This window comes from Acomys minous (assembly GCF_964271855.1).
Source record: "Acomys minous genome assembly, chromosome: 1".
Classification (NCBI taxonomy): domain Eukaryota; kingdom Metazoa; phylum Chordata; class Mammalia; order Rodentia; family Muridae; genus Acomys; species Acomys minous.
In genome coordinates this window covers 69,126,530-69,138,268 of record NC_140483.1, presented here as the reverse complement: position 1 = coordinate 69,138,268, position 11,739 = coordinate 69,126,530, and the positions used below count along the sequence as shown (strand labels likewise).

At 49.5% G+C, this 11,739-nt stretch overlaps 1 protein-coding gene across 1 annotated transcript; it reads right to left on the bottom strand.

The window, feature by feature from the left end:
* Positions 1-445: 445 nt before the first annotated feature.
* TMEM177 (transmembrane protein 177) lies at positions 446-4,426 on the bottom strand. The gene is made up of 2 exons (XM_084795432.1): positions 4,344-4,426; positions 446-2,463 (listed from the first exon to the last, which is right to left on the bottom strand). Exon 2 carries the CDS (start codon positions 2,252-2,254, stop codon positions 1,319-1,321), a length of 936 nt encoding a protein of 311 aa, XP_084651558.1. The 5' UTR covers positions 2,255-2,463; positions 4,344-4,426; the 3' UTR covers positions 446-1,318.
* Between the last annotated feature and the right edge of the window lie 7,313 nt (positions 4,427-11,739).

Sequence of the window (11,739 nt, the reverse complement as noted above, 5' to 3'; positions counted from 1 at the left end):
ACAGCCTTTGGCCCTTAGCATACAACAACAGCAGTGGCTGAGAGACGCCCTAGAGTCTGCGGAGTACTGTTAGCCAGGATGGGGAGCCATTTATCCAGAACTACTTATCCATCTATCCGTCCCAGTGAGCTTTGCCAACTTGACAAAGCCTAGAGTCAGGAGAAATTCAATTAGGGAATTGCCTAGAACAGTTTGGTCTCTGAGCGTGTGCCTATAGGGGATTATCTCATTGTAACTGATGGAGACACCAGCCCTTTATAGTGGTGCCATTCATAGGCAGGAGGGCTTGGGTTGTGTAAGGAAGCTAGCTACGCGGGCACCTATGAGAGCGAGCCAGCACACAGCATTCATCCATGGTTTCTGCCTCCAGAGTGACTGCTCCCATTTTCCCTCAGAGATGGACTATGATCTGGAAGTATAAGCCAAATAAAGTCTCCTACTGGAGTTGCTTTTGGTCAGAGTATTTTTTTTAATCACATCAACAGAAAAGGACACTAGAACACCATCCATTTATGAGGCCCATATTGCATGCTGTCCTGGAGTCCCTTGTCCCCAGGAGCTCAGCTTGCCATGCCAAGAAAGGACATGTGGCTGGTAGCGCCCTGAACAGAAGCCAGTGATCTCCCACTGGGTCATTCTTCAGCCTGGCCTGCCTCACCCTCCTTCGAAGGTGTTTTACCAGGAACCAGACCCCACAGGGGGCCCTAATCCCTTTCCCCTGAGTTACACTGGTCCCAGGCAGGCAGGCGGGCGGCAAGACAGCCCCCGAGAGGAGATAACGTCATAGAGGGAGATGACACAAATAGCCAAGTTAGGCCTGGCTCTGTGACCACAGCTCTCCTCACCTTTCCCTGTAGGGGCCTCCTGTCCAAGGATTAAAGACAAGGGATAAGTTAGCTAGTGGACATGAGGGAGACTGGGGCAGCTCTCCCCTGCAGGAAAGCACCGAAGCATCAGAAACATGTCTGGTGATGACTCATGGTCTGGCGGCCACAGCCACTGGAATTCAGAGGCCAAGAACAAAGAGATGCCTGTTTGTTTAAGTTGTTTTCTACCAGGCCCTCAGGCGCACCATCTCCGGCAACCCTATAATCGATCCTTCCCACTTCACAGTTGAGGTAAACATGACTCACATTCATATAGGAACTCACGCATAACCACTGAGCCCGTTCACGGTGAGGACAGAACTGAGTTGGTTAACTCCAAAGATGGGCTCTGTTCTGACCTTGGGCTGTGAATGCAACCCCAGCAAGAGATTCTCCCAGGAGTCATCGCGGTGGTGCCTATGTGAACCCGGAGCACTCTGTAGACTGGATTCTCATGAGCGCCCTGGGTTGAGTGTTGCCCTCCACATCTGTAGTACAGAGTCCCGGCGGGTGGTGTAGGGTAAATGTTTGATGCGGAACCAGTGTCTGGGGACAATGTTTCCACTCGGCGTGTAAAGCTTCTCCCCTTGTCTGCCCAGAAGACTTCGTAGGGCTAGGTTGCCTGACAGAATCTTCTCATAGAATTCCACTCCACCCTGGGCATAGGCCGCAGACAGAGACGCTGCGCGGCGGTCCACCCAGCCTTCCAGGGCAATCGTGAGGGAGTCTTTGAAAAAGGCGTAGACCACGAAGCCTAACATCACTGCCGCCAAGTTAAAGGCAGCTCGCAAGCTCATGGGGCCTCCATAGAGCCCCAGGGCATGCTTGGCACCCACACTTAGTACCCAGGTTCCTGCCACGCAAGCTGGGGCTGGTAGGGCCTGTAGGGCGGCTACACCACTCTCCAGGTATACCACCTCCTTGGCCAAGGCAAACTTCTGGGCATCGTGAGACAAGGTTAGGGCATCTCTCAGCCTGGTGCCTGCTGGGCTTTGCCAATCCACTCTTTGCCCATGTAGGATCACAGTGTGGTCCATGCTGGTCACAGAGCTACCCAGGAAGACGGCAGGGATTCCCACCAAGGCCCCAGCGGGGAATCTTGGGAAGCCAGCACTCACAGGCTGAAAAGTAAAGGCAGTGAAAGGCTTGTAGCAGTGACCTGAGGGGACACCGATGTCCTCTAGAACCTCTTGGAAGAGGCTCTGCAGCTGGGGAGAAAGAGGAGCTGGCTGGCCCTGAGGCCAGTACTGGTAGAGCCACTGGACCATGGGATCCGGGAAGAGGTGAGAGGAGATTTGAGCCCCAAACAGGCCTGCACAGGAACCCACCAACAGGCCTGTCCGGTGTCTCTGTATAAACGCTGCAGCCCTCCACAGAGGGCCAGCCATGAGCGCTGCCTCTGTCGACGACTTAGCCAAGAGAAGTCAGCCGATGGCTCTGTGAGGCTGCAGACTGTACAGCCTCTAGGGCCACACAGTTCTTAACTGAAGCGACACTGCATTGTGGCTGAGCATACGGGCTCCAGAGCCATATCACCTGGCGCTCCGCGGTATCAGTTCTGCATCTGCCAGACAGGTGTGAGCGGCGGCCTCAGTGGCTGTGATGAGCAAACAGACGGAAAACATGTCAGTGCCTCTCAGTGTAGTGGCCATCTTTCGGGCAACGGCTGTCATGACTTTTATGGCTATGGCTAGACACAGCATTAAGTAATCACAGCCTCGCTCCACCCACCACTCATCCCAGAGTGAATTCCTGACTTATAAATGAACCATATGCTTAATTCAGAGCTGGACACACAGTTCCAAGAGCACTGCATAGACAGCTGTTCCCTCAGCGGCTACAAGGCCTCAGTTCCAGGATCCCTGCAGATGTCAAAATCCAAAGACCATCGGCTGCTTTAAATAAACAGCATAGTATCTGCACACCGCCTATGCACATCTCTCATATAATTTAAATGACCTCCACACTACCTATAATACCCGACACAACACAAGGCTACAGATAGAACTGGACTCTGTACTAAAACGCCCGCAAGCTCAGCAGACACAATTTTTCTTGTATGTTTTCAGTTCTTGGCTCACTGAATAGGCATCCATGGACTGCCAGCTAACTGGACCAGGAAGCACTTGTAATAGTAATAAGTAGAGGAAACATTTGAGCACACACACATATTTATACACAAACACACACTACCTATGCACACCCTTAGGAGATTAGGTTCAAGACTCCCGAACACTCAGGTCTTCACCTGCTCATTTCCTACCAAAAAAAAAAAAAAAGTTAGTATTTGTTCATTGTCTATATTCTAAGTAGCCTCTACATTACCTACAGTATCTAGTACAATGCAAATGCTACATATGTAGTTGTGACACCACAATGCTTAGGGAATCAAGACCAGAAAATAAAGCCATGTTCAGGACAGATGAAAAATCCTCAGCTGGTGAACTGGAAGACATAGATGGTTCACCGGATGCAGGCAGACTAAGGGGGGGGGGGGGGAGAAACCCTCCTAACTCGGAACCTATCCCTCAATGGTTGAGTTTCAGCTGTGAAACTAGATGGCATCTGGGCAGGTTTATTGGCCAAAATAATTGGGTTCTCACCTCTACCAAGTTCCCATGTTTTGAGGGCAAATTTTCACTATCTTAGGATGTGTCTGTATTTGGAGCTTGGGTCTGTGAGTGAGATAGAAAATGAAGCTTCCTGGGAAGGCTCTAATCAAATCTCTGTCCATCTAAGATCAGGACGCACACGGAGAAAACGCCACATGAAGAAACAGAGGAAAGATGCCCATTTGCTAGGCAAGGAGAAAGGCCTGGGGAGCCACCACAGGCCATACACTCTCCGTTAGGACCTCCAAGCATCTTGAATTAAGGGAAAATGAACAAGTCAGGGCATGCGTTGTGAGGTCCTTTGATGGCATGCTGGCCACTGCTAGTACAGGCTCGGTGTTCGCTCACAAGCTATTAGGGGGTCCACAGCATGCAGTTCACTTCACAAATGTTACCTTACACGTACACAAGTGGACCAAAATAGCCCATCAACCTCATAGTCAATAGTTTTGTTGTTGTTGTTTGAGACAGGCTCTCAAAGGCGCAAATTTGAACATTCTGGGCACTTTTATTTCGTCTGTGACTATGTCACTAATTATCATTGTTAATTATCTTTGGATAAACCGTCACCGTATTCCTATCTACACAAGGCGTTTGATATGCAGGGTTCTGCATCACATCATTTAAGCCATTCTTTCCAAGAGGAAACGGAGGCTGGAAAAGACAAGGTCCTGGGGAGGGCGCCAAAGAACTCTCCCGGGTCGGGCCCTGCCGTCGGCCCAGGAATGACCGTAGGATTCTGGCTTTAGAAGGTTTCCCTGACCCACGGGGAGGGGGTGCTTCCTAACAGCGGGAGCCCGACAGAACCTGGAAGCTGGGCGTCCAGGGAGGACCACCCTCCTCAGAGCCACGCGCGAGAGCTCACCTCTGCGGCAACTTTACAACACGCCGAACCCACGCGACGCGGGACCTGGCAGGCGCAAAGCACGCTGGTCTGGGTCCTTCAGGGGCGGGGCCTTATGGGCGGAGCGGGGATCGGCGGGCGGGGCTTAGAGCCATGCTTCCTCTGGGATGCAGGCGGGACCCTGCGGGGAATCTGAGCTCTCCTGGGCTGTAAAGGGCGGCAGTTGAGCAACTGTGGGACTTTAACCATGTTGCAGCCCCCATCGGAGCAAAGATTGAGCCATTCTGGCCTTCTGGTTCTTATTATTTTGTCAGCCCTGAATAAGTTACCTGTGCAGTACGCTGGGAAGAGAGAAAACCAAGACGCGGAAGGTCTGGAATTTGCTGCGGATGCTTTCCTGCATTCAGAAGTTCAAGTGACTTTGTGAGGCCTGCAAGAAGTGAGGTTTTGACCAGATTAGGGTTAAGCGAGAAATACGTACCGGAAGGCACACCCAGCAAATGGTAGATGCGTGGATACACATGCGTGCCCATTCGTGCAAAGGCCAGAGGACTTGCTGCCTTGGATGTTGCTCTCCTGGAGCCAGCCACCCAGTATTTGGAGATAGGATCTCCCACTGGCACCTGGGGTTCAGCAATTAGACTCACCTGTCTAGTCAGTGAGCCCCAGGGATCTGTTTTCTTCTGCAACCCCAGTTCTGGGATTACAGCCCAGATTACACCAAAACACCAGCTTCCTGGGGTTCAGCAATTAGACTAACCTGTCTGGTTAGTGAGCCCCAGGGATCTGTTTTCTTCTGTAACCCCAGTTCTGGGATTACAGCCCAGATTACACCAAAACACCAGCTTCTAAGTGGATGCTGAGGATTGAGCTCGGGCTCACATGCTTTTGTGGCAAGTACTTTACTAGCTGAACTAGCTCATTAATAGTCTTAAGTTTTCTAAAAAAAAAAAAAAAAACCAACCCTGAGAGTGCTTTGGGTTTAAAAGTAATACTCAGTATAACTAGGGTTTTTAATTACTATTCAGTGGGTTAGAGTAACATGTTTAACTATCTCATATCGTTAAGCCTAAAACTCTGTTTACGAATATTACCTTAATATATCCTGGAGTCTTTGTATAAAGATATTATTCTATTTGGTTCATGGGCAACTTTTAATTAGCCCACAAGCCTTACAGATTATCTTCCTCATTTATGTCTCACAATTTCCATCCTTAATTGGTCAAATTTCCTGAGACAACTCATACCACACTTTGATTGAACTTAGTTCTTTTTGTAGTTTAAATTATCTGTATTATCGGTAGGCCCGGCTAGCAATCAATCAAGACACAGACACCTGTTATATTTGAAAATAGCCTTAGTTAACCTGGGGCAGGGCAGACATTAATCCTTTAAACTACTTTCCCTAGTGGGGCAGGCATGGGCTGCCTGCCATCTGTTTCTAATAACTTCTATCAAGCTACCTCCCATCCGTAATTCCAGATACTTGTTAATGTTTTTCTTTTCTTTCTTGTTTCCCCCTCCCCTCCCCTCCCCTCCCCTCCCCTCCCCTCCCCTCCCCCGAGACAGGGTTTCTCTGTGTAGCCTTGGCTGTCCTGGACTTGCTTTGTAGACCAGGCTGTCCTCGAACTCCCAGGGATCCACCTGCCTCTGCCTCCCGAGTGCTGGGATTACAGACGTGCGCCACCACCGCCCAACATTATTAATGTTTTTTTTTTCATCTGAGCCAAATCTGCATCCACGCCAGCCACGTGCTTCTCTTCCATCTAACCCATGATGGGGAGACCTTCTTCCTCTCTCCTCCTCGGGAGTACCTCACCCTCTCCCCCCGCCCCACCCCCTATCACCTGGGGAACCTTAGCCACACCTATGTCATCTGCCCTGCCCAGAAGGGATGGCTTTTTATTAATTAGCATCAAAATACATCAGACCAACCTTGAACATCTTTTTTTTTTTTTTCCTTTTTAAGCCAGGTTAGGTTTCTCTGTGTAGCCTTGGCTGTCCTGGACTCACTTTGTAGACCAGGCTGGCCTTGAACTCCTGCCACCACGCCCAGCCTTAGCTGCTTCTTTTACATACACTAACCCCAAGGATTAGTCAAGAGTTCTCCAGAGAAATAGAACCTAGAGTGTGAGGGTGTGTGTAAGAAGTTTAATAGAGAACACTGCTACCTGCTGGGTGTGGTGGCGCACACCTTTAATCCCAGCACTTGGGGAGCAGAGGCGGCCAGATCTATATGGTTCATACAAGTCCAGATCAAAGTCTGGTTAAACCTGAACTGGACTCAGCAAGAGTACAAGATGGAGGAACCGCTGCACTGTCTTGCCCTGTCTAGAACCTCACCTGACCTTCCCTTAAAGGTTAACTGCCTTGGACAAGAGCACATAGTTCCCAACCTGCATAAGCTCAGATCCTCAACCTGCTGACTGTCTTACAAAATCTGCTTGCTTTTCTGCCATTTTGCTCTTTTCTCTGCTTCCCCATCCCCCAAAAGATGACCTTGGCAGTTTGATCCCCCTATTTTTTTCTACCTTTTTTTTTTTTTAAACTCAAAGAGTGTTCTAGTTCGGTAGTTTCCCTGTGCCATGGCTTACTCAGGTGTTGTCTACTTTAGTGTTTGCTTTTGTTTTTTTGTTTTTTTTTTGAGACAGGGTCTCACTGTGTAGCTTTTGTTGGCCTGGAACTTGTTGTGGAGACCAGGCTGGCTGTGAGTGACAGACATTTGGCTACCTCTGCCTCTGCCTGCCAAGATTAGAGGTATGCGTCCCCATGTCTGTGGGACTAGGAGTTAGACAGCCTCCCTACTGGGCAGACAGATATGGAGAGGGGCCATGGCCAGATGATAAAGGTGGTGACGTTTTAAGATGGCCAGCTTCTTTCTCACCTTCTTTGATTGATTGATTGATTGATTGATTGATTGATTATGTATATAGTGTTCTGCCTACAGGCCAAAAGAGGACACCAGATCTCATTATAGATGGTCATGTCCCACCTTGTGGTTACTGGGAATTGAACTCAGGACCTTTGAAAGAGCAGCCAGTGCTGTGAACCTCTGAGCCATCTCTCCAGGTCCCTGTTTCTCACCTTCTTTACCTGAGAGCAAAACCTGCCTGTGGGAGACACAGCGATTTGTGTGCTGACAGAGAAGCGCTAGAGAAGCCAGGAATGTCAAACACGCAAGCTTGTCTCTTCAAAGGGAGAGCTCTTGTGAGAGCTGGGGTTATGTTTTAAGTTTTCAAACTGTGCTCAACAGATCCATAAAACAACCATGCCTCTAACCTGCAAGCCCCACTTGCCCAAGGACAGAAAACTTCCTGAGATGCTTAATGCTGTTCATGTAAGATAACAAGCCACGTTTTTCACTTTTGTAAACAAGGTTGGTTGCCCTGACTGCACAGGATGTGGTTGATCACATGCAGGTGGGAGGTTCAAAGGCAGCAAGTACACCAGGATGTAAGCCTGCCTCTGATTGGATGAAGATGGGAAGTATATAGCCTGATGGGTGTTGCCTTTATAAGCACCTGACTACCGTAATTCATGGCCATTCTCTGGGAACCCTGGGTACCGGCCTGGACAGTGTCCATCGTCCTGGCCAGTAATTAATAAAGCTTGCTTCAAATCTGTCTTAAAAATTGTGGTAGTCATCTTGTTTCTGCTTGTGAGATGCACAACGTATAACCTGTTGTCTGCCCAGAAGGTGTGGAGTGGAGGTTGTTAATATCCTGGTCACCTTTGTGCTCTCTGTATAACGGAGACCATACCTGTTCCCTAGATCCACAGGATGTCACATGTAGCCAATCTATAGAACCTGTCTCTATGGAATATGTCACATGTGCTTTACAAAGAGTTTCAATGCAGTCATTGTTAGGATTAAAAATGAGATGGCACCAAACAGATATGGAGAGATTTATTGGAGGGGAGGGGAAGGGAGAGAAGTTTGGGCCTGAGTGAGCCATGGGAGTAGAGAGACAGAGCGAGAGAGATAGTGAGAGAGAGGGAGGGAGGAAGGGAGAGAGAGAGAGAGAGAGAGAGAGAGAGAGAGAGAGAGAGAGAGAGAGAGAGATGCAAGAGTAAGACAGAAGAGCGATGGATGGCGGGTTTTCCTTTTATCTTGGGCTGGTGGTGCACACCTAGTGGCGGGTAGGTGATGACGTCAGTGGTTGCCAAACAACCTAGAGGCAGGCTGCTTATTTGCCAGCTTTGCTGTTCACCAGTGACTGGGTTTCACACCAGCAGAGGGAGGGAGGTCTCTTGCTAACGTGTGACTAGTTGATGAGGGAGGAGAGATGTGTTTCCTTAATGCCTAGCCCCCTCATGCCTGAGTTTGGCAATCTGAAGTCTGTGTTCCTCATGGTGCCTGTCACTCTTAGGAATCCTGACACCTGAGGAGTCAGTTTACAGACTCACAGGCTTTCAGAAGAATGTGTGTCTCTTTCTGTAGCAGCAGGGATCCCGGAATCACCTATGAGAATGGGGCACAAGGCTTGAGCAGTCTGGTCTGGACTTAGCAATTCTTCTCTGGTGTCCTGGTACTGGATACTGGGGGGCCTTTTGTAGATTCACAGACAGGTTCTCCCTAGGGTATAGGCTGGTGTGTCCTGATGTGGCCCAAGTTTAAAATCTAACAGATAATTTTGGTAAGCACATAAGTAGAAATGATAGCGGGCGCGAGAGAAAGCGGGATGCCATATCTCCAGAAGCAAGTGTTGCCCCTGGGAGTCCCAGGTACTCAGCCCGGAGCCCAACACTTGTTCCATCCCCTGTCTTCAAGAACTTGCATGATCGGTCCCAGAGAACATCTGAGCATCACATGGCCAGTGGCTGCAATGAAGGAGCTTGGTATCGACTGCAGAATAAAACACAGCTGATGTTTCCCTGCTTCTTTTCGACTACAGGAGAGCTGAAGGGGTACACGCACGCAGGAGTGGGGGCGGGGAGGGGGTCTCTTTGGATGATCTGGAAGGTGATTTGGTTCAGGTAGATACTGAAGTTAGAACTTTCGAGTCTAGAGATGTATTTCTGGTAGCATCCACTAGAGGGCACAATATCCCCATTGTAGTCCGTCAATGGACCCTTTCCAAGGGGGTGGTAGCCTTAGGAAAGTCTGCAAAAGCTAGGGGAGAAACAAAAGAAATTGGTGTTTGCTTATAGGTGGGGAAACTGAGGCAGGCACAAAACACACTGCCATGTGAACAGATTCAAATGCATGTAACAAAGCCTGAGCCAGAAAGTCACCATGATGCTCTGCGTGATCTTCCTTGATGGAACAGAATCTCCATGTATATAAGCCTCAGAGCTAGTCTGTGAGGGAGTTTCCAGGCTCGGTTAAAGGATGCTGAAGACCCACCCTAACTGTGAGTGACCCAACTCCATTGGCTGAGTCATGGAGTGAACAGAAAGGAGAAAGCAAGCTGAGCACCGGCATTCAGCTCTCTCTGCTTCCTGACTGGACGCCGTGCGACAGCTGCCTCACGCGCCTGCCGCCATGATGGCTGTACCCTGGCACCGCAATCCAACACACCTTCTTCCTCTTATAAGTTGCTTTTGTCACACAAATGGAAACAAAATTATTAAAAGGGGAAGAGGCAGGAGAACCAGCCAGAGGCTTAGGAACTGATGGATGGGGGCTGCAGAATGAAGCAGACAGTGTGCCAAATCTGAACGTTGAGGGAATCAGGTCCTGAAAAAGCATACTCTGGACTTGTCCTGTGGTGCTGGAGGCTAAATAGACATGGTAAATGCAGGACCCCGTCACGCAGTGCTGGGATGGAGCTCGCGCTTCGCACAGGCTCAGAAGCACTCGGCCTACCAAGCCAAGTCCTCACTCGAGCAGAAGCCAACTTACATATTCAGGTGAATAAACCACGTACCTCACAGGATGGCAGAGGAGGGGCCGCCCTGCAGGTGACCCTCAGGTGACAGGATCCTGAGCAGCGATGGCCTGGCAGTCAGTTTCTGTCCTGCCCAAGGGGGAGAGGGGTGAGTCACGTAGAGTTCTGGAATCAACGTGTGTGTGTGTGTGTGTGTGTGTGTGTGTGTGTGTGAGAGAGAGAGAGAGAGAGAGAGGGAGAGAGAGAGAGAGGGAGAGGGAGAGGGAGATCTTGACAGTTTATAATTACATACTGTTGATGGCTAATCATGGTACCTTGGTGGGATTTAGAATCACCTTGGAGACAAATCCCCGGGTGTGTCTTATACCAGGATCTTCCTACAGGGATTATTTAGGTTAATTGAGATGGGGAGAGCCATCCTACTTGCGCACATCACTGTTTCGTGGGCTGGGGTCCTAGACTGCGTCAGAAGGAGGAAGCGAGCTGAGCAAGCACTAGCACTCATCTCTCTGCTTTCTGACTGTGGATGTCATGTGACTGGCCACCTCACGTCCCTGCTGGCCACCATGCCTTCCCCACCCAATGGCGGGTTTCCTGTTATGACAGACTTCAGTCCCTGAAACCACAAGCCAAAATGAAGCCGCCTTTCCTTAAGACTCTTTCGTCTCATATTTGGTTGCAGTGACGAGTATGTGCATACATACATACATACATGCATGAACAGGAAAGGGAGCAGAAGCGTTTATCCAGGCACACTTGGGATAGTTGTGAGGACCCACACCAACCTTCCTCACCTGTGCATACGAATGGAGTCCCAGTGACACACGCAATTAAAGGCCAGTGTTCCTGCCATCTTTGCAATGACTTTCTGCCCCATGTGCTTCTGGAAGTTCTGGATACTGTCTAGCGATTGTCAAGTATGTCTGCAAGTTCTAGCTGCCTCACAGCGTCCACCCCAGTGCCAGCCTTAGCCAGGCTCTGCCACCAGCACAGCTACTCCCTGAACCAGTGTTTCCACCCATGTGGCTTTTCCTGGGGGTGGTGGCTCAGGGCTAAGTCCCAGAAAGGTTCTGAGAAGTCATATCTCTCCCAGATTCATTGGATATCACTGAAGACTCCCGGAAACAGCCATAGGAGTGCCTGGCTCTTAGCCTCTTGGTATGCATGTGTGCTGAACTCAGATTGTCAGAGTCTATTCCTGGAAGCCCAGTTGAGAGACAGAGTCACAGAGTTGATTCAAAAAGCAAAGGAATTTTATTAAGCCGATGCGCCGGGGTCCACCAAGCTCCGAGGAGATGGAAGACCCCGTTCTGCAAAAACTCAGGGTTTAAATGTCTTTTTTTAAAAATTTATTTATTACATATATAGTGTTCTGCCACCATATACACCTGCACATCAGAAGAGATCTCATTATAAATAATTGTCAGCCACCACTTGGGTGCTGGGAATTGAACTCAGGACCCCCTGGAAGAGCAGACAGTGCTCTTAACCTCTGAGCCATCTCTCCAGACCAGGTTTAAATATCTTTTGCAGAAGCAGAACTTAGTGACAATGGTTAGTTAGAGAGTGCTAGGCTATTAATAGGG

Coding starts and splice junctions, on each gene's coding strand:
- TMEM177 (XM_084795432.1), bottom strand. CDS start 2,254: ATGGCTGGCCCTCTGTGGAGGGCTGCAGCGTTTATACAGAGACACCGG.